The following is a 22,840-nucleotide window of genomic DNA, read 5'->3' as shown; positions in this document are numbered from 1 at the left end:
GCCCCGGGCGGTGGCGGCGGGCCGATGGCGGGCCGTGGGGGCTGCCGGCGCGGGAGGGAGCAGCTGGAGCTGGAGCGGCTGGGCGAGGCGGCGCGGGCCGCCTCCTGCCCGCCGTCGCCGCCGCTCTCCGCCTGCTCGCGGCAGGCCTGGAGCCGGGATAACCCGGGCTTCGAGCCGGAGGAGGAGGCAGCGGCGACGGCGGCGGGGCCGGTGCTGGAGATGGACGTGGAGTGGGGCAGCCCCGCGGCCGGCGCTTCGTCGTCGTTGGGCAGCGGCGCGGCGGGCCCGGGCGGCGGCGGCGGCGGCGGGCGGCGGCAGCGGCGGATCCCCGCGGGGCGCGGCGGAACGGAGGTGCCGAGCCGCCACCAGGTGCCACCCGAGGGCGCCGCGCCCCGCCGGGCGGCCTGGGCCAAGCGGCTGGCGCGGCGGCTGCGAGGTGAGAGCCTTTGGCCCTTCCTGCCCGAGCGGGGCTCCGGGTCTTGCTGGGCTGCCCGTTACTGCGGACTGTCTCCGAGGGGAGCATTCATGGGTTGTTTGTGGTGCCCCGTGCCTTTTCCTTCACCCACCCCTTTGCCGCCTGTCCTGTTTTCCCTCTGCCCCTGTTCTTTTCCCGTCTCCCGTCAGTCCATCCGTGTTTGCGTCCCCGCTTTATGCACATGTGTATTCTCATCTCTGTCCTGGTTATGCCCCCCTCTCCCGTCCCAAATACACACACCCCTTTCTCCTCGCTTTCCTCTGGAGCATAGAGCTCTGCCTCCCAGGTCCTAGTCCTGGCTGCTTTTTTAGAGCAGCTTAAAATGCCAGCATCAAATCGTGAAGGTTTTAAATGTAGGATTTGCGTAAGCATCAGACAAAATCTATATAAAGCTGCAGGAAAAGTAAGCCATATTTAGGAAATAAGTTTTCTTCTAAAATGCGAGTTTTCTGAAGTGGTTGTACTGTTACTGCTTGGCACAGCATCAGCAGAGGTGTTAATATGAACTTGATTTTAAGCAGGGCTTTGTAAATTAGGCTGTTGCATGTCCTGTATGCTTCACTTTGGTTTTTCATGTGCATTCAGATATCATTTGCTATAATGATTTCTCTGCCTTAGTCTTTCACCAAAGTAAGTCTGTCTTGATCATTGCAGTGTTTTACTTGGATGCAGGTCAGATTTACGGAGACTGTGGAATAAAGCATGGTTTCAGCAGATTGTATTGGGAGAGTGTTCAATGAACTAAGTCTCCTCATAATAAGAGACCGGAATGGCTGGGGAATAAATGTCAGTTTTAGAATGGTTTTATGTGTTATGCATGGAATGGCACTGCTCTGGAGTTTTCGGAGGTGTGTTTAATTTTGTCTGTCACTGAGATACGTAAATGCCTAGCAAAGGAGCTGCTTAGCATGGAAAAGGGAAGTCCTTTCGTGAAAATTCTTACCAAAGTAGACTTTTCAGATTCTCCCTTCGTACTGGTTGTTGCCAAGAAGGAGCCTCCTGTATATGCTTTTAACTGTTGTGAAAAGTAGTGGTGTTTGAACATGAGGTGAGAGTGGCTTCTTGATGACCTGTCATGAGGTACTCCTGTTTCATCTCCGTCATGGTTTCTGCAGCAATGCTCAAAACAGATCATCCGCACTAGGACTGATCTTGATGTTGGTTTCTGAGCCATTTTGAACCTGAAGGCAGAGCTTAATAACATGTGATCTGTGTAAGGTCAGAGTATTTGCAGATGGAAGGAAAATCCATCCCCCCCACCATGAGATGTAATTTTGACAAAGGCCTTGTAAAATGATTTGTTAGTTCATCTGCACTTAGGGGTGGTTTAGGGTGAAGGAAAGATGGGGTTTTTTTAGTATGCTTTTTTGTAGCTTTTTATTTGTTTTAAGGCTGTGTATGTATTTTCACCTTGTGTCAACCTTGTTCCAACCTTGTTCAGTTGTGCATCAGAACAAAGAGGAATCAGCTTTTGGTGAAGCTGTATGCTGTGCTGGGCAGAATGAGCCTTCATCAGCATCAGGCAGAGGTTGCCAGAGAAGATACTTGGCCCTGCACTGACAGGGACCTGTCCTGCTGCCTAAAAGCAATGCATCTGGGACTAGATTAATCACTTTGGAGCTGATGCATGTCCATAGCTTGAGCTCTGAAAGATGAGAACCACCCTTGACTTGGTAACGGTATGCATCCTTTCAACTAGTGTTTTTGTTTTTACACTACTGAGTGTGGGCTGATTAATCAAGTGGGCGATGTGTGGAGAGTGGTGCAAAGTTACACTTTCTTGCAGTGTAAGAAAACCAGTATTTTCAGTAATGGCCGTGGACCAAGCTGCCTCTTGCTGTTGGAGACAGCATACACTGGTAGTATGCTATTTTTAGCTGTAAAATGAAAAGGCTTGGGTTCATGTTCTAGGAATGTTAGGAGTGGATTTATCTCTGCGGTTACTATCCACAGTTTCTGTTGATTCCTGACCTGCCTACATTTTGTGTTTAGGGAAGTGTAACCAAAGTTACCGTAGTAGACAGATTCTTTTCTGGCTCCTTCATGAGAATGTTGCCATTAATTCACAGGAACTGTAAATGGCTAGGTGTGACTTTATTGCTGTGGGGGTACTGCAGGTTGCTATACTTGCCTGCTGCATAGGTAACTAACCTTCTCTGAAGAATGCTATTGCTGTAGGCTACACAGTGAAAGGGCTTATTTCAAGCCTGAAATTAATATAGGGAACTTAAAGGATAAGAGAGGTTTTAATACTGGAGAGAGCACTCAGTAGTTATTTAGATATTTCATCTTTGAAGACTTCATCTTCATCTTTGAAGACTAGAAAGGGGCATACTTGGTATTCAGTTTTATTTCAAGATGGCTAAAGGGAAGTTAACATGGATTTATTTAATGAAATTCCATTTCATTAGACAGAATTCAGCCAGAGGGATTAATCCTTTGGATATCATAAGTGATAAGAGTTACCATGGCTAAACAAATTGCCACTCATGAACTGAAGGATATTGAATGACAGCTTACACTTTTCTTGCTGTCAGTTGTGAAATAAAAATGCAGAGAGGGTTAAGATGATGGGATTTTTGGTAATTGCAGCTACAGGGGAGATATCTAACATGCGTTCCTAAGTGAAGAGAAAGCTACTTCAGACTACCTGTGTCTTAGGTTTTTCTCTTTGTGGGTTCTTTTCAGATTCTAACTCTTTAGCTTTAGCCCCCCTAGTTTTGCAGATCTCTTCAGCAAACACCCCAGATGCTGAGAGGAGAGGAGGTGATAACTATTCAGTTCTGTTAAGGAGAAGGCCATTCAAAGTTTCGATGGGTAAGAGCAAAGTCCATTTCCAGAGCCAACCTGGAAAGGTCTGCCCCTCAGAGTTGTACTTGGTCACCCAGTGCTACTATGTCCTCATGTGTGTCAATACTAAGGAGCGTATGCGGGATATTTCTTGAAAGGTTTTCTTAATTATTGCTCAATGGAAGCATCAGATATTTCCAGTCAGTCTTTAATTGTTACTTTCACAAAGAATGCATTATGACATTTTTACTGACTTGAACTAGTGTAGGCTCCGACTATACCTTACTAAGGAATTTGAGACTGTATTTTGTTGTTGTCTGGGGGCAAAGCATCTTTGCCTGATGGTCACCTTCCTCTCCTTCCCCTAATCCCATTGTTTCCGCAACATCTGAATTTATGTGTAGGCAGATGAGTGATATGTATTTTGGTTTGGTTGCTTTCAGAACTTAACTTTCACACAAGTCTGAATTATTTTATATGCACTCTGTACCTTACAAACTTGGCTTTATGATTATGTGTATATTTAAGTACATACACATTATATGTATGTGTGTATATATTTATATAACACTTTATATATGTATAAACAGAAATACTTTAATCTCCCGTGTACCTAATGAGCTAGACTTTATTGTGAGTTGAAATTTCATCTATTTTTTATTTTCATTTGATCGTTATTTTTTTACAACTCTTCTGAGTTCATATACTCCTTGAGTAAGCCAGTTGGACTACAGAATGAGGGTGAGAGAATTGTTAGTTTCAGGTTTGTTTGATAAAGTGTACATAGATTTTATCAAAAAGTTGATGAATAGCAAAGTTACATAAGGAATGGACTGAAAATAATTAATCGAGGCTGGAAACAAAGTAGTTTTGGTGCTTGCAGTAGATGTCAACTTAAATTCGGCACTGCTTACCACCACTGTCCTTGATACATCTAAACCAATATTCTAATAATGCAATAGGAGAACAATGTGTGTCTTCTAAAAATGTACCTGACAGACAAATCCCGAGCTCGTTTAACTCGAAGTTCACTGTATGATCTCTGGTGCTGGGTTTTGATTTGTTCTTTTATTCACATGTAACTTTCTGCTCCTTCCTGACTGAGTCCTAACAATATTCTAATAAGACAGAATTTGAGCTTGCAAACTTTTTGCTCACCACATTTCTTATTGGTGAGTAATGTGCTGACAGCCGGGATTCGGCTCCCTCGCCAGCTTAACTCGCTGCCTGTTCCAGCCTTTTCTTTCTTCTGTAATGTTTTCCTGCCTTTATTATGAGGGTTGCTAGTGCAACGTAGTGCTGTGCTAAAGGCTCTATTTGTTGAGTTCTTTATTATGTGACTCTCTAAATGTTCTTGGGTTTGTGTTTCTGTCTTCAAGAATGACCTAATGGTGAGGATTTGGCATTCTGTGTAGAAAAGTCGCAGTCTTTATCTGTAAATTTCCAGGCTTAGGGAACAGCTCTGAAAAGGCTCTCTTGTTTTGGGGGCTGACACTAGAGAAGGTTGTAAGTTGCTAAAGGAATGTGAAGAGAAATTAATGCTTAGACTTGGTGCTTGCTGTGCCTATGCAAGAGAAGTTTCCTGGTTGACTTTGTGGTTAGGTCACAACTTAAAAATGTGGTAGCTGAAAGGCTCCTAAAATCATCTGACACATTTGGTTTTTTTCCTGAATACACCTCATATTTGCAGTTAGAGGGAAGAGCTTCCTTGCTCCTGTCTCTTTGTTAGCAAATGATGTTCTTGCAGCAGGCAGATGAGCCCTTTGTCCGTCTAGTCTTACAGCAGCGGTTGCAAAGCAACTGAACTCTCGATTCTTTGTGAGCTTTATAATGTGTTTTGGCTATCCCTTGTTGCTGTTCCATTTGACTTAAAATTACTGTGGTATGATTGATGGATCCAGGATTTTTTCCTAGGGAGTTTGAGGTTACTTCATTTCCATCTACTGAGAACATAGGGGACATTTTAAAAGGTTGGCTGTTTAAAATAGCTGCAAAAGAAAAGAGTGGAAGTTTGATGCGCTTCTGTACAATGAATTTTTATTTGTATATACTTTCTCACCATAAACTAAGGTCAAATCACCTTGCTTTATTTAGGCTTAAATGAAGAGAAGTTCCTTGAAGGTAGCAGTTCTGGTCTATGCATCAGCAGCTGTTCCCAGCTTTTTTTCTGTCCTGTATTAGGCACGGGAAATAAGTATGGTGGTTACTAACTGATTCCTGTTTTCAGATGATTGTTGCTTTTAGAGACTGCATTTAAAAGATTATTTTGCTTTTCTGTAACCCTTCTGGACAGGATCACACAAGTTCAGTAACTTCTATTACACTGTCTTCTTGAAAATGTGAAGCTAGTAGTAACAGGAGGAAATAGTTCAGCTAATGCGGTTGCCCAGTTTGACAGCTAGGCAGTGGTTGCTCATTTAGGCTGCTTCTTGATGTTTCTGTGATAATCCTTTGATATGCAAGGAAAGAAATCATATACAAATACTTACCAAGGTCCCTCCTGTGTCTCTGTTGGACATGCCTTGACTATCTACGAGAGGAACGTTACAACTTGTTCTGTAAAAAATACATTTGACTGACATAGAATTATAGAATAATCAGGGTTGGAAAGGACCTGAAGATCATCTAGTTCCAAACCCCCTACCATGGGCAGGGACATACCCTTTCAGGTAGAAAGTTAGTTAAGCTTCCTAATAAAATTTAAATACCGATCATGCATTTTCATTCATCTAACAATGCTCTTCATATTAAAAACCAAGCAAACCACAAAGAAAACCCCAAACAAATAATTTCTTGAAGGATGACTCTGTTTGTGTGTCTTTGTATACTTGTATTTGTTTTCCTGCCGTGTGGTTTTAAGGGACAGCACTTCTGGCAAATCTTCAGCAGAATCTGTTAAGAGTTCTGCTTAGCTGTTACTAGATTATTATGGTATCTCATGAAAAGCTAATGCTGTCTCAGGCCCCGTTCAGTCTGTGGAAGAAGTTCTTGCTTGAGCTTAAATTGGTTTAAAATCCATAGAAGAACCTGGAGCAGACATGACAGGTTAAGCTTTCACAGCCACTTATCTTATTACATTGCTTATGTGTACATCTGTATGCATCATTATATGTTTACCTTTTAAGGTCTGTGGGGGACAAGACTCATGGAAGAAAGCAACACCAGCAGAGAGCGATACCTGAAAAGTGTTTTACGGGAGTTGGTTACGTACATGGTTTTCCTTGTGGTCTTGTGTGTCTGTAAGTACAATTCAGCATTATATGTATCCAGTTCTGTACTGCTTGCTGTTTGTAATTCCAGAATGAAGATTGTTTCAGTGATGTGGGAGAAGAATTAATGGGCAGGTGTATAGGCAAATACTGGGAATTAATTCTTCTGCACATTGATTATTGCATGAGATTTAAAATACTGCAACTTTCTGTAATTAACAAGTTTTGAACCTTTAAGCAGGGTGGTAGTATTCTTTGGTTTTAAGGAGTATTTTTTTTAATGTAGTACCACACTGCAGTGTAATGGTTCTGCTACACGTTTTGAAATCACTGGACAGAACTGTTAAATGTGAAGAGTATGAGTTATCATCTGGGACTAAAAACTAATTAAATTACTGAGTTTTGAATTTATCTCCAAGCTTAGGTACAGATCATTCTAAGAATAATAGTTCTTGACGGTTGCTGGAAAGGCAGAGATAATGCCAGCTACTTAGAAATACTTAATAATTTGTGTTTGCATAATGCTGGACATTCTGAACGCATCTGTAACCTGTATGTACTCAAGTGTGTATGGATCACAGCTGGAGACTTCATTATATAAGTGCGTTATTTATTTTGATGTCTATGATATCATATGAAGTATTGTAACACTATAGAACACAGAACAGGGTAACATTCAACCTACTTTTTTTTTTTCTTTGGCTTTTAAGTAGGTGATTGCTTAAAAGTAGGTGCTCTAGAATCGACACTGAATATTAGCAGATTCTACTAAATACTGACTTAGTACGGAAGTGAGGAGCCTGATGGATCACCAGTCTCATACAGAATGATATTCCTGGGCCTAAATGGAGTTTAAGAAAGTATCCTGAGCAGAGTTTGCTGTTCTTTTCTCAGGGTGAAGAACCTTAGTGATGCTGGTGCAGAGATAGAGATTTATCACAAGCCTCACACAGCACTGTGAACAGTTGGTATAATGTATAATAGATATGGTATAATGTCACGGTTCTGAGAGCAGCCACCTTGGGAACTTGAAATGAGGCATGTTCATATATTTGCACAAAAATTAGAAGTTGATGCAAAATAGAACTTATGATGAAGTGTGAAATAGATGTTTTATTTGGTTACTAGGAGAATAATCTGTATGGATTAAGTTAGTGTATCTTTGTAAAGCTGGTATGTTTCAAGCATTCAGTTTTTAGTGTGGGCAGTTCTGTTCTAAATGCCTGAAATGTCAGTGACACTTAAATTGTCATTTATGATCAGTTGTGATAGAATGGGGTGATGTTTTTATTTAGGTGAGAGAGAATCATGGAGTGGAAAGGAAAAAGCAAAACTACATTGCTCGACTGGCTCTGAGAGCACAGCAGAAGTCTGTTGAAAATAGTTCTTGTTCACATTTTCTTCACTAAGACAAAGAATTTCTATAAAATGGTCAATACAAATGGAGATTGTTCGGTGTAGAATTAATCTTTCAGGCCTTTCTGAGTCTCTTGTCACAAAATGGTTTTAAGTATTTATGAGCAGTGATGTTATTGGAGCCAGAGACCTTTCTCTGAAGCTATCTTGCCTTTGTACATCATTTTATAATTGCATTCTCTGCATCCTTAGCCAAATGCTCTGCCCAGTGTCAGGAAAAGAGTAACACAGACTCATGTATTTTCTGTGGGGAGATTATCTTAGAAGCTCTGCATATCTTGGGCAGAGTTTCATTGTCAATCATAGGCAGCTGATGTCATTCACAGTGCCCTACAATATCCTGGTTGACTGTTATTATCTGCTCAAGTAGGACATAGTTTTCCTGAGGTCTTATGCCATCTGTGCCAGGTCTCTATGATGCCTTGGATAGTACAAGTCACCTAAAAAGGCACTCTTCAGGCTGATGAATCGTGCGTTTTTTTTCCCTGAAGTTAGTTTTTATAGAAACATTAATAATAGAATGGGCTGTTGGAAGGAGAGCTGGGTATTTTAAACTCATTGGTCAGTCTGTTCTTCACTGCTTTCTGTATCTTACTCACAGTTGAAAGACAAATGCTGCTTGGTGTGGATTTTGTTTTGCTCTGAAGCTTAAACTTTTTGGTGCAAAATCTATAAAATTTCAACAAAAAAAGTGAGGTACTTTTTTTTTTTCTTTTCCTTTTCTTTTCCTCTTATCTTTCCCCTACCCTTTTCCTCTCATTCCTAACTAAATCTTTTGCAGTGACTTACGGGACAGTGAGTTCCAGTATGTATTATTACACAAGGGTCATGTCACAGCTCTTCCTGGAAACACCTGTATCAAAAATGGAGAAAACTGATTTCAAAACTTTGTCCACAATGGACGACTTCTGGAAGGTAATCTAAGCCCCAGTTTTTATCTCTCTTTTGCTGTGATATGCTCGTGCTGTATATTTAACCTACCAGGATCTTTTTTCTAATATGGTAGTGGTTGTGCATGCAGATCTATGTGTCAAAGCCGTGGAACAGAGTTGGCCTGTAATACGTGAAAGTTTAGAACCCAGGCAGTGCTGGAGGGCCAGAGTAGGGTAAGGTTATTGAATGTTTTTGGAGGACAGGTAAGGCTTCATGTCAGAAAAATTAACCACTGCAATTCTAACACATCCATGGAATGAAGGTCTATAAGGACAGTGCTGGAAACATGCAAACTAAAATCCTGTCTTATGCCCCAGTTCACAGAAGGCCCTTTGCTGGATGGTCTCTACTGGGAAATGTGGTACAACAACAAAACCATGGCAGAAAACAAAAGCTTCATTTATTATGAGAACCTGCTCCTAGGGGTGCCTCGCATTCGGCAGCTGAAAGTGAGAAATGGTTCATGCTCAATACCTGAAGATTTAAAGGAAGAAATCAAGGACTGCTATGATGTCTATTCTGTAGCTAATGAAGATACTGCTCCTTTTGGACTTCGAAATGGAACAGCGTATGTAGTATTCCTGTATTCACATAGCTTTTTTTTTTTTTTCTGATCTGGGTTATGCTGAATTACACAGTAGGTCACTTGGTAGAGACAAGTCTGCATTTACTGTCTGTTCTGTCTGTAAAGCCCAGTAAAACAAGAGCAGTTGCCAGTTCTGCTAGTGGAGAAACCTTACTAAACTTGGAGAGCACTGTGCTCTTATCCACTTGAGTTGAGGTGCTGCCATTGTACCATTTTTAACTGTTATGCAGGGGAGACACGCTGTGGTCCGAGTGCAGCACTACAACTCGTGAGCACCTGTTCTGTAATTCCAGATTGTATTACTGGAGCGGGTTTCACTGAGTTGTCTTTCCTGGCTAAAAATGGGAATAGCACTGCCTCTCTTGGAGGACAGTTTGTGAGTTAATCGTGAAAGGTTTTGGAGGTGGAAAAGAATTTTCTTTCTTTCCCTTAGGACAAATTCTGTGTGACTGGATAAATGTACTTTCTTTTTGGCAATTAATATACTTGTGACCCATCTTTCTATCTTCATTTTGTTGTGTTAGTCAAAGGAACTTTGCAAGATCTTTCTCCAGGGTGCATCAAAACTTTCTACAAGTACCTCTTAAGTTTAAACAGCTTTAAGTAACAGATATGTTTTTTTGGTCAGGTTTTGGTGGTGTCTGTTTTCTTAATTATAAGTTGCAAATGGAAAGACTAATGTGCTATGTTTTACTTTTGAACTAGTTGGACGTACACCAATGAGAAGGATTTGAATGGGAGCAGCCACTGGGGCTTGATTGCCACATACAGTGGGGCTGGTTATTACCAAGACCTCTCAAGGAACAGAGAAGTGACAGCTGTGCAGATTGCTAGCCTTAAGAAGAACCTGTGGCTGGACAGAGGGACCAGAGCAGCTTTCATTGATTTCTCCGTATACAATGCAAACATCAACCTATTCTGCATTGTGAGGTATGAACAGAGCCATAAGAGTGTTCAAATTGCACAGTGTCAGTTGTTGACTTGGGGTTTTCTTGTGATTGCTTTGTTTTCAGGACATGGGTAAGTGTGTTTTGCATAAAGGAGACAGACAACTGAAATGGGATGCCTCCATGTCAAAGAAGTGAGACTCCACATGGAAGCTGCACTCGTTGCCTGGAGACAGTTCTGGCTTTGCTGATGCTACAGCGGCCTGGGTGCAGTTTGCGGGCAACTTCTCTAGAGAGTTGACTTATTAATATGTGGATACACAACATCAGTCTTTCAACACTATGAAACAAATGCAGATGAAGACAGGTCTTTCTGTCTCTGTTTATCTCATTGTTCCTGAAATGCTTTGGGTTTTAGTCAGAATTGAGTGTGGTCAGGTTTACACCTTCTGTTCTGTGTAGTGTCTTTGCTGAATCAAATGTGGGCTTTTGCCTGTTTCCATTATTTAAATAATTATGGAAATAAACCCATGTATTTTTGCTGTGCTTTTCATCAATGTTGTGTAAATGAAATCTTTTATTCTTTGCCATTTTTTCTGTGTTTTGATGCAGGTTGTTAGTGGAGTTTCCAGCGACTGGAGGCCTTGTTACGTCTTGGCAGTTTCAGCCAGTGAGGCTGATTCACTACATCTCCACTTTTGATTTTTTCCTGGCAGCCTGTGAAATGGCTTTTTGTCTCTTTGTTCTTTATTACATGGTGGAAGAGATTTTAGAAATTCACATTCATAGACTGCACTACTTCAGAAGTCTCTGGAATTGCCTTGATGTTCTTATCATTGTGGTAAGTGATCTTTATAATAAGGCTAAAATTACTTTCTGAAATGCCCTTTTTGAGTGACATTAATGACTCAGTATTGCTTTAAGGGATAGGGCTATTATTAGGGAGGATACTTATAGTCTAATGGGCTATTCAATCTGAATAAGACTGTTTTAGTCTGCATTGTAATGTTGATGTGTTTTGCAAACTTGCTTGTTCTCTCTTTGTTGGTTTCAACCTTCACATCCTGGTGAAAAATTAGAGTATTTCTCCAGTGTGCTTCCTCACACTTTTTGTCTACAAGGGCATAGTCATTATGGGAGATAACAAACTTGCCCAGGTTTCTCTTCTACAGATCTCATATTGACTATTGAAGTGGCTTTCAAGTAAGAAAATTAGCTGCTTTAAAGCAGTGATTTTTGTTTGGAGGAATGGGACTGGGATTTGAATATGTTTGCAGAAAGCCACAAAGAGATTTAATATGGTATTAAAAAACTCAGCAGCTAATACCAACTTTGAAGAAGTGTCTTGAATTGTAGAGTTCTAGCAGCTGTCAGGGCTGCTTTCTTGGTTAAGTGGACAGCATTGCACATCAACAGTCTTGGTGTAACAGAAAATCGGGAGCTTTGATTTAAAAATACATATATAATTCTCTCTGGATTTTTGTCAAGCTGTGCCTGCCAAAAGAATACAAAGTAAACAATACTGAATACTGAAAGAGATCCAGTCCCGTTCTTGTTTCGTATCTTCAGGCTTGGATGTACCAGAGGTTTAAGTCTTGAAGCCGGTGCTCTAGAGAAATCATACTTGTATCACAGTGCTTTTTGTATGAAGGGCTGTTTGGGGAGATGTTTACGTGAACTGTGTGCTGTTCCTTATATTTAATGGCAGGGGCAGGAGTAAGATGCTTTACTGTTACAGTCAGTGAAGTGTATAGTGCGAGTATAAAATTCAGTTCACACAAAGGGTTAAAACTCTTTGTTTATACCTGGTCTGGTGGACATTGTTTAACTTTAGGATTATGTACTTTATGACTCTGTATACATGGCAAAGTGTTTTAAAACCCTAATCACCTTTTGTAAATTTGTATGTTTCTTTTGTACTCAGCTCTCTGTGGCAGCTATAGGAATTAGCATCTACAGAACATCAACTGTTGATATGCTCCTGAAGAAGCTGCTGGAAGATCAGAACTCTTTCCCCAATTTTGAACCTTTGGCATATTGGCAAATGCAATTCAACAATATAGCTGCAGTCACTGTTTTTTTTGTCTGGATTAAGGTAACTCCAAGATATACATCCTTATTCTGACATTAGAATGTAAGCAGTATTCTGAGTTTCATGTGATTACATGATTTGAGATTTAGTCATGTAAGGTCAGGCTGGATGGGGCTTTGAGCAACCTGGTGTAGTGAAAGGTCTCCCTGCCCATGGCAGGGGGGGGTGGAACTGGATGAGCTTCCAAAGGTCCCTTCCAAACCATTATATGATTCTACATTTTTCATAAAATTGGGCACACAGGAAAGTCGGAGCGCAGGGGTAACTTCTTGCAGACTGAAAGCAAGGTTGTAATCTGCCATAAGTATTAGCCAGCCTTAAGTCTCAAAGATGTAGTCAGCGCTAGTGCTTTATCACAGCAGAAATGTAAAGAAATGTTTTTATTATTCTTGACTTAATAAGTCAGTAACTTACTGGATACGGCTTTCTCCTAGTCTGGTTTAACTGTGCCAATTCTATCCAAAGCTTCTAAATCATTAGAGGGTTGGTAAAGCTAGTCCAATCAATTTGAAAACTAGATATATTACTTTAAACTTAATTTCTCTGGTTTTCTGCCTTCTTTATAGTGATATTTCTTTTCAAGTCCATATTAATTTCGTGTCCTCTGTATGTATAATGTTGCAGAGGAACATTTAATTACTAAACTAATACATAGAGGAAAATACCAGACCAATGATAAATGAATTTGAACCATGATACTCCAGACTGATACTTAAGTTTATCAAGTAAGTTAGCTGTCTCTTACCATTTTATAATACAAAGCTGCATCTATTTTGCGTCATGGTTTAAGGAATAAAGTGGCTCCTTATAGTAATGATAAACTGCAGAGTAATAGAGTAATTCAGGGTGGAGGGGCCTCAGGAAGTCTCTGTCCACCTGCTCAGAGCTAGGTCAGCTGTGAGATCTGCTTTTCTCACATTTTACTACTTCATAGCTAACATCTTCTTTGAAAATAAACAGGAAGCATTTTGGGTACGCTTCTCTGAAGCCTGGCTGACAAATACAGGAGTGAAAAACAAGCAACACCCTACAGCTAGACAAGAAATGTCATTCTCACAGAGTTTTCTTCTCATTTCAAGCCTCAGTGTTTTTTAGGAAGGGGTATATTTCTTAATGTAAATTATCTGACTTTGTCTCCCGTCAAATTAAAGCATCTAATATGTAAAAGGCTGGAGAACAGTTGTGTTAAGAAATTGTTGTTTTCCTTGTCTTTACAGTTGTGTTTTTTGTTATGTTTTATTTTCTTTTGACAGCTTTTCAAATTCATTAACTTCAACAGAACAATGAGTCAGTTATCCACTACCATGTCTCGCTGCGTCAAAGATGTTGTTGGCTTTGCTATTATGTTTTTTATTATTTTCTTAGCATATGCTCAGTTGGCCTATCTTGTCTTTGGCACTCAAATTGATGACTTCAGCACTTTCCAGGACTGCATGTAAGTACAAAAGTGTTAAGAATTTCTCAGTTCGTTGGTAAATAGATTTGGTTGCCTCATGAGAGACAAATCCTATAACATCCATCTAAACAGATAAGCTGCAGACATATCACTGTTGATGTAACTCAGTAGCAGATGCATGTTTTTAATAACATTTTTAGTTCAAAAACTGTCTTTGCTATGAGATTAAAAATGTGCTATAGTTTGCTCAGTGAGCCAAAAATGGCAAGCTTTGATTGGTGGAAGTGACATGGGTTTTATAACAGTTAGTCACATTCCTAGATAAAGCAATAACTCTGTCTTCAGCAGTTGAATCATTATATGCTTACTTATATTTCTAATGCTTATGGAAATGTTGTATGTGTAATAACACTGTGTTCCTGGTAGCATGTGTAGTTCTTTGACTCACAGATTCCATCTTAGACAGCCAACTAGTAAATTTGTAAGTATCTGCTGGAATCCAGAGAGAGATTGGACTTTAATATAGGGTCAGTAATCAGTTGATTTGGTACAACATAGCTTGATTCTAAAGGGGGTAATGTTCAGTTATTGATTTTTCCCCTCCTCCCTTACACTGGGGCAGTGTTGCAAAAACTTCTTTGTAGAGAGGTGAAGGAACTTGAAGTATGATGGCAGTGCCGTGCAGTGCCAAGGCTCTTCCTGCCTTGGCACTGTACAGACAACGTGGAGAGCATTGAGGTTGTATGCAAGAGGCAGAAGGGATAGGACAGGGACAGGAGTGAGTCTTAAAGCTTCACAATGGTAACCATTGGTTTGCTCTGCTCTCTGTGGTTCCCATTATCAGTTATGACCAAAAGTCAGAAGTATCCATCACAGTTTTGCTCTGTTTGTGACATCTGACTGCGAGTTTGGTTATGCCTAGAGGTAGGTTTGAGGAATTGGCTATTGCAGTGCCTGACAAAGTATTACAGTAGTGCAGACCTCTCTGCTGCCCATCAGTCAGACCGTTATGGTAAAATAGTTTTAGAATTCTTGTACAGCTCCAAAAGTGTTTTTGTTCAACACCTGGATGTGTTTTGTTTTTTAAGATTTACTCAGTTCCGCATCATTTTGGGACACTTCAACTTTGCAGAGGTTGAAGAAGCTAATCGAATTTTGGGACCAATTTATTTCACTACATTTGTGTTCTTTATGTTCTTCATTCTTTTGGTATGTACAGTTTTGTTGGGGGGGGGATAGGTGGCCATTTCTGCATCTCTTGTTCTTTTATTTCTGCTGCTACTTCGGGGCTTTTTTTGATATTGGTGAGTGTGCAGTCCATGTAGGGGCCTGACTGTTCCATGGCTGGTCACTACACTCCTCAATTTTTCTTCATTTAAAATGAATTTGCATTGTATGTTTGTTGTCATTCCCATACAGTGCTCCATGTTCTGGTGGGGTGCATTTATTTTTTTCTTTTCTTTCCTTTTTTTTTTTTCTTTCTAATTTAGATAATTCTTTATAATGATAAAATTACATATTTCTAAAAGCTGAATAGTGCCTGGTTGACATACATAGCAAGCCCGTATCTTCCAGTGAAAAGTAGCTGTAATGTTTCATACACATCCTTAGTTTATAAAGGTGCTCTAACATGTGGCTGGTTGTATTTACAACAGTCTAGTTTATGCGTGCAACACACAGCTTGTCTGCTAGCAGAGTCTAATTCATCAGCAGTGCAGTGGTTGTCAGATATGCAGGATTCCCTGCAAAGGCCTCTTTTCTATCCTCTTTTTCTTCTCCAGGGCAGAGTTGGGCCCTGTCTTTCTCACCTTCCCAGTGCAGATTACCTGTGCACTTTCTGACAAACAGTATTGCAAGAAGCTCAACTTATATGAGAGGCAGTATGTAGACATGATTGTTTGACAAATAAATTCAAACAGTGAGTACATTGTGAGTGAGTACACCTCTTTTGTAAACTCTCTGTTAATACTAATTTTGAATCCATATTAGTCTTTTTGATAGTAGTAACTGAAGGGAGGAGGCCCCTCTCTTAAAAACTTAGGAGACCAGGTAAATTAGTTTTTATCTTGATATAAGAGCCCCAGTATCTTCTACTTAAATGTAGTTTTCAGTTAGTTTGGTACTAACATTAATATGTAGTAATTTTGTTTCTAATGGTATCACCAGATGGAAGCTGTTATGTGAACAAGAAGCCCTCAGATGATTCCCCAAACTGTGTATCTTTTGGGGATTTGATAAGATGGCAAGCATTAAAGCAGGATTTTACTAACCTGGAACAGTGCAGCAGTCCTGTATCATCATAAATCTTAGAGTTATTTAATGAACCTTGTACTTAATGAGGCTTTTTATTAATCTTTGAAATGAAGAGAAATGGTATTCAGATATTATTTGTGGGAGAAGACTTCATCCTGGCTAGTAAGGAAGCATTGAATCTTAAGTGTTCAGAAGGGTATATACCAGTAGTCAAACAGAAAATAACATATGGGTCACTTTGGCCTGAGAAGTATATGAAGCAGGTTTTATATTTGTTTTGAAGCACCTCACAAGATGCAGAGGAACAGAGGCTAGTGTTCAGCAAGGGAGAGAAGTTTAGTTTTTTTCTTAAGGGGTAGCAGAAAAGTACTAGAGCGTGAAGGCATGACCAGGTTATCCAAAATACTCGCTATAATTTCTGTGCCTATCCACACCTGAACAATCCTATCATTTGGTTGGAGTTAAATGTTGCTGTAAGCTCCTTGAGATTAGCCTGAGACCTGGAAACTTAAGTTAGGGAAGATGGCCAGAAAACACCAGCTCTTAATTTTGAGTAGCTGAAAGCAAATATACAATAGTCAAGTTACCTCTTCTCTGGTGTTGGACAATAATTCATAAAGGTACAGCACTGGAGGATTGTTATCCTAAAGCAATTTTTTAAGTCCATAAGGAAATAGAGGTTAACACTGCCTTTCTCTGTGAGAGTGGCACATTGAACGTGCCAGTGAATTAAGTAATTCTTCTTCAACTTGAATGTCCAGCTTGCAATTCAGTCAAATTTATTCCATGTTCAGCAGGACCCTTTCGGTAATGACAGAATGTCTCAAGTAAACTATATGCATGGCACAGGGTTAGTGAGACCTACCTTTATTTTTCTCTTTCATTTGGGCAAGCAACCAAACTCTTTTCAGAGTTGGTAGTGTACCTGCCGAATGTCTGATTGTAAGCTGGTTTGTTTTTATCTTAGCCTGAAATTCAAGCAGAGCTGTAACTAGGTAAGAAATTCATGTTTGTGCTGGTTATTATGAGATGAATAGTTGACTTGACTCCTCAGGCACTTCTGTTGTGTTGTCTAGATTAACTAATAGTTGCTATCTGTGTAAGCTTGGCCTGGCAGATAAAAGGTCAAACTTAAACATATAATGTTAAATAAGCGTGGTTTATTGCCACTGCTTTGTGTAGGTATGAACCGTCTCTGGAAAGTAATACTCCAGTTACATTAATAACCAGTAGTCTTGACTAGAAGTTGCTACACCGCAGTGCATCCCATTTCAATATCTCAAGCTCTTGATGTTAGTGCTTTAGAAAAAGCTCACCATTTTCTCCTGGCCTTTTTTTAAAAGTCATGTATAGGTCTGCACATGAAGGTGGTAGGAGCAGGGCTTAGGCTTGTTGAAATTTCAATTGGGCTTTTTCATTTCTCTCATGAGCAGAACATGTTTTTGGCCATCATCAATGATACGTACTCTGAAGTCAAATCGGATATGGCACAACAGAAGGCAGAAATGGAACTGTCTGACCTTATCAGAAAGGTAAAAGTAATATTTTGTTTGTTTTAACATTCCTCACATCTAAACTCACTCCATAAATCGCTACAAGGTGAAGCTGGCAGCAGCTGGTGAATATACGCATCTGTTAGTTAAATTAATCTGAGCTGAGTGTAAATTAAATGAATGAAAACTTTCCATCACAACATATTTTAGTCATCTGAGACTTTGTGTTGAATGATCAGCCTGCTGAATATAAGATTTGACTGTCGAGGTACATACAGAAATACTGAACTGATGAAGCTAAGCTGCTGTTTGGTTTGGTCACAGAGCTACCTCATTTTGGGCAATAAATTCAGGCAAGTCTTGGATAATGCGCTGGGAACTTCCAAGGGCCACTGCCAGTAAGGTTGTTGAATGCAGAGTTAGGAGCTTGACCTGAATCCCAGTTTAGGAGAAACTTATGCACATGCATATGCTCTGGCATGGATGCGGTGCTGTTCTGTGGTCAGAAATGTCTAACCACATATTCAGCATGACCAGTAACTCTGAGTTTAAAACTTGGAAACTGGTTATTAAAACAGAGCAGAGAAAAACGAAGAGTGCTGCTTTTTGGGATGAAGATTTTACGTCATTTCTACAATGGAAGCATGATAGAGAAGCAAAATAACTGCAGGAATTTGTACCTGTTGTCACCATTATTTAAAACTGTCACTTAACTGTCAGTAACTGACTGCTAAAGGTCTTACTAGACAAAATACTCCATTCCTGCCCACCTGCAGTGCAAACTGAAGGATGAAGGCCTTACTCTAGCTGCATAGGTATTTATATGTTGCCCATTTAAATGCTGATATAGAAGATGGATAAACTGGAGGAAAAGAGATTTTTGCAGGACTTTTGGAACACACTGAATGATAGTTCACACTAGCTGATTTTTATAATGAGAAAGTTATTAAAAATCCAGTGTTAACATTTCATGACAAGTAAAACACAAAATATCACTTTCTTTTAGGGCTACAACAAAGCCATGATCAAACTTAAATTGAAGAAGACTACTGTTGATGACATTTCAGAAAGCCTGAGGCAAGGTGGGGGAAAGTTAAATTTTGATGAGCTCCGGCAAGATCTGAAGGGGTAAGAAAGCTGTTACTTCTTACCTGGAAGAGTATCCCAGAGACATGTCATGTCTTTGATGCTTTTGTGAGAACCAAGAGAACGCTGCATTCTCTTGTTGTGGGTAGAAAGGGCCTTAGGAAGCAGAGATCTAAAGCATTTGAGGAAATGGTAATATTTCTATCTGAGCCACTGCAGGAGTTTGTGAACAGACAGGAGTCCGAGGAAAGGGAACAAATCAAAGAGGTATAAAAGGGCTGGTTATGAAGGAGCAGGGTGCAGTTTAGGGGAGATTTGTGCTATTGACTAATAAAAAGTGAGGGCTGAGGTGTTTGTTATCAGTGTTGTGAATTTATAGGCAGCACTAGGATGAGTCATCTTTGGCTGGGGGATGAAGGTCTGGTGGAGTGAAATGTTTTTCTAATACTTGAAGTTCACTTAGCATCCAAAAAAATGAGAAATAAGGGAACTGTTTTTACTCTGTTTTCAGGAAGGGGCACACGGATGCAGAGATTGAAGCAATATTTACCAAATATGACCAGGATGGGGACCAGGAATTGACAGAGCATGAACATCAGCAGATGAGAGATGACCTGGAGAAAGAGAGGGTGAGCTCAGCATTAGGAGTGATATGCCACCACTGCCATCTGCCAGTCTTCTCCCCATGCTTGTTGCTGAACAATTCTGCCTCAGAAGAGTCCTCTTGTTTCCCTTCACATTTGCTCTCATCCCTGCCTGTCTGAGCAGGACTGTAAATAGGCAAGGAGGAGCTGATGGAGGTCTTTGACCTTGACACCCCTATCCCTCATGTACAGGTGAAAATCTTTACATTATCTTTGTCTGTGTCTTGTGTTTTCACCAAGGAGGATCTGGACCTGGACAGGAGCTCTCTTCCACGTCCTCTGAGCAGCCGCAGTTTCCCTCGGAGCTTGGACGACTCTGAGGAGGATGAGGATGAAGACAGTGGACACAGCTCCAGGAGGAGGGGCAGCAGCTCTAGTGGGGTTTCCTATGAAGAGTTCCAAGTGTAAGTTTATTGTTCTGAGGGGGACAAATCTGCATGGCGTTTGGGGTTTTTTCCCTTGTAGGTTTTCTTTCAGTTCTATAGTAGAGTCTCCTGTAACTCTATTAATCAAATTATTCATAAAAGTAAATGCTGTATTTTGAAGGTACTTAAGTCACTCTTTAGTGTCTGAACTGGAATTACTTAGAGAGGCTGATGTGAATTAGACAGAAAAACAAAACCAAACCAAACAAACAAAAAACGCAACAAAAAAAAAAAAACTGTCTTTAAAACCTGGTCATTGAAAAGACAGAGAAAATGGTCAAATGATACAGTAGGGAACAGGGAAAATGATACAATAATGCCAGAAGACTTTTCTAGGTCTTTTAGAAGTAAAACCTTGAGGTTGTTTTAGGTTTTCTGAGAACTTCAGGTGTTGTTTTTACTAAGATTAAGTTAGTTGTGAGTGTGTATTTTGTCTAAAATAATAGATCTCCATATTAATTAATTATAGCAACACTAGCTGAATGAAGGATTTCAGTAACTAGAACCAACAAATTTTCATGAGGATGCCCTAAAAGCAGGGGAAACAGAGTGGAATATGTTTTGGGTTTTTTTTTCCCCATCTGCTTTACCTCTGTGTTATCCTTTTGCTCTTGTGTACCTTGTCCCTGCCTGGACATTAGGACTGATTTGTGGAGAGTCAGATGCATGCTTGAATTAAAAGGCTGTCTCATCCTTATGTGCTTTGTGTGTTGGCATGCTAGAATGATACTGACTCAGACAGGGTTACTGAAGCTCACACTTGTCGCCCTCAGGCTCATGAGGCGGGTGGACCGTATGGAGCATTCTATCGGCAGTATTGTCTCCAAGATTGATGCGGTTATTGTGAAGCTTGAAGCGATGGAGAGAGCCAAACTAAAAAGGAGAGATGTGTTGGGAAGGCTGTTAGATGGAGTAACAGAGGTAAGAAAACTAGTAATACAAACTGTGTGTACAAATCAGTGAAGGTGACAACCTGAGCATTACATCACTGGAAAGAAAACTATTTACTGTAGTAGCAGTGTTTCTCTACTAGCCTATGGAAATACTTGAGTGGTATAAGAGTTTTCCATGTGTGTGTAGGGATTTGCTTAGGCTGTAGTTTGGAAGCTGAGCTTCAAGCTTGCATCTTTTAATCTGTTCAGGATGAAAGACTGGGTCGTGACAGTGAAATCCATAGAGAACAAATGGAGCGACTTGTGCGAGAGGAGTTGGAGCGGTGGGAATCGGATGACACGGCATCCCAAATGAGCCATCGGTTGGGAACACCACTTGGACTGAATGGCCAGCCTCGTTCAAGGAACTCTCGGCCATCATCCTCCCAGTCAGATGGTATTGATGGGGGAGGAGGAAATGGGGGTAATAACATCCATGTGTAAGGATTAACTTTGTTAGGCGATTCTAAATGTTTCAGGTCAGTGTTAAGCCAGCAAATACACTACTCCACTGTTTCCCAGCATGAGGTGATCATCCTCATCAGACCACTAAGGACATTTCTCGCGGATGGGCAAAAGTAAATATTCTCTTCAAAAGGCATTTTCAGACCTACATAAGCCATGTGTCACATTCAAGTTGCCAACAGTAAACTGTCAGCCTTGGAAATGAAAGTGCAGGAGGCAGAATGGAAACCAGTTGTGACAAAATCTACCTGGCCAGAAGTTTGATTCCATACATGTATTATGGGGACACTTCCACAAGGGCATCAAGCTTCAGACAAAATAATGTGCTGTGGCTAAAAACTCTCCATTGAAAGGCTGCGAGTATTTTGCTCTCTGTTGGAAAGTAGGATTTTTTCCCAATGCTTTTAAAAGCAATTTTTAAAAGAAGATGGCATCAATTTATTGCCTCATTCATTGTTAACAGCTGACACTTTTCAGAGATAAAATAGCACTTTTTTACTTTGTTTCTGCCTATGTTTCTGAGTTATTCTTGGTGTTACTAACATTTTAATCAACTTCAAATGTTCATTTCTTCCTGTTTTTGAGAAATACTATGCTTCTTTAAACAGAAGAAAGTACACTCACTTTGTACAACTGTAAATCACGTATTCCATAATAGAAATGTACACATTGCATGGGTTTGTGTTCCGTTAGCATTTCAAAAGCACTATTTGAGAGCCACCTCTTCACACCCAATGAAAGTAATAATTTTGGGCTTTGTTGCAAAGTGCCCGTTTTTTAATGCCATGATTTCATGATCTAAGTGTTCCTGGGATAAACATTCCACCAATTCTTAGGTAAATACTGTTACTTTGCAGAAAATACATTCTTTCAAAGCTCACAAAATTGCGAAACATCAACTCTTCCATGGGTGTGACAGGGAAGAGGGCAGAGAAGTTGCTGACAGTATGGAAAGTCTGATCTTGTGCTGTGTCAAGTTGTAACCATGTCTCGACTGTGTAGTCTGTATGTACATTTAACAAAACTGCTTGTAATATTATTAGGTATATTTCTACATGTGCTTCTCTGCTGAGGTGCAACACATGATGCCTTTGGAAAGGTGTTTGTAGTATAATCACTGATTTTTAGTGTTTAATTTCCTCTGTGCCATAGAAGCTTTGTTTATGAAAGGACACTGAAATTAGGTTGGTTTCCTACAGAAAGCATTGGGGCATAGTGTTTGTGGGTTTGCCTAGCAATACTGGTTCAGGAGGGAGTTTCAGTTGTGCTTTTTTTCCTGAAGATGGCAGTTGTATTTGAAGACTTAGAGTTGCTGTAAAGGAAAATGGAAAGCTACACAATCAAACACATCTTAGCTGTTAGCAGGGTATATAGAGGGAAAAATGCCTATTTAACAAAGTATAAGTTGCATATGTATGTTATGTTGGTGCTTTTTGTTTCAAAAAGCATTTGTTGCCAGAAGTTAACACCTCATTCTTGTGGTAGTGCTGCTTAGGCAAAGCTTACGCCCTGCATATGATCTTACAATTGCATTGCCTGGATGTACAGTGACTCAGAATTCTTTCTTTCTAACCAGAGAACTTGCCAGAACTAAATAGACTTAATTCCTTTCCCTGTTTTTAAGTTTATGAGAAACCATATGCACAGAAACTGAATATAAGTGGTGCAGGAGGAAGTTCACTGCGGGGACTGGGATTTCTAAGTAGCTTTGGCTCGAGCACAGACCAGCGTGGGAAAACAAGTTGTGATTCACAGCAC

The 22,840-nt window shown here is 40.2% G+C and overlaps 1 protein-coding gene across 2 annotated transcripts; it reads left to right on the top strand.

The window, feature by feature from the left end:
- On the top strand, positions 1–21,585 carry PKD2 (polycystin 2, transient receptor potential cation channel). 2 transcript variants are annotated; one of them, XM_065688803.1, is made up of 15 exons: positions 1–436; positions 6,391–6,504; positions 8,672–8,805; positions 9,141–9,391; positions 10,115–10,339; positions 10,909–11,137; positions 12,221–12,391; positions 13,642–13,823; positions 14,873–14,993; positions 17,471–17,569; positions 18,537–18,658; positions 19,128–19,245; positions 19,501–19,664; positions 20,459–20,606; positions 20,828–21,585. In XM_065688803.1, exons 1-15 carry the CDS (start codon positions 25–27, stop codon positions 21,059–21,061), a joined length of 2,724 nt encoding a protein of 907 aa, XP_065544875.1. In that variant the 5' UTR covers positions 1–24; the 3' UTR covers positions 21,062–21,585. The 2 variants fall into 2 exon arrangements, with proteins under 2 accessions (XP_065544875.1, XP_065544883.1); XM_065688811.1 differs by having other exon boundaries at positions 360–436; positions 19,504–19,664.
- Positions 21,586–22,840: the final 1,255 nt, after the last annotated feature.

The sequence above is a fragment of the Lathamus discolor genome, chromosome 1 (assembly GCF_037157495.1).
Source record: "Lathamus discolor isolate bLatDis1 chromosome 1, bLatDis1.hap1, whole genome shotgun sequence".
Lineage (NCBI taxonomy): Eukaryota > Metazoa > Chordata > Aves > Psittaciformes > Psittacidae > Lathamus > Lathamus discolor.
Note: the sequence above shows the minus strand (reverse complement) of the source record. Positions and strands in the feature narration are given on the sequence as shown.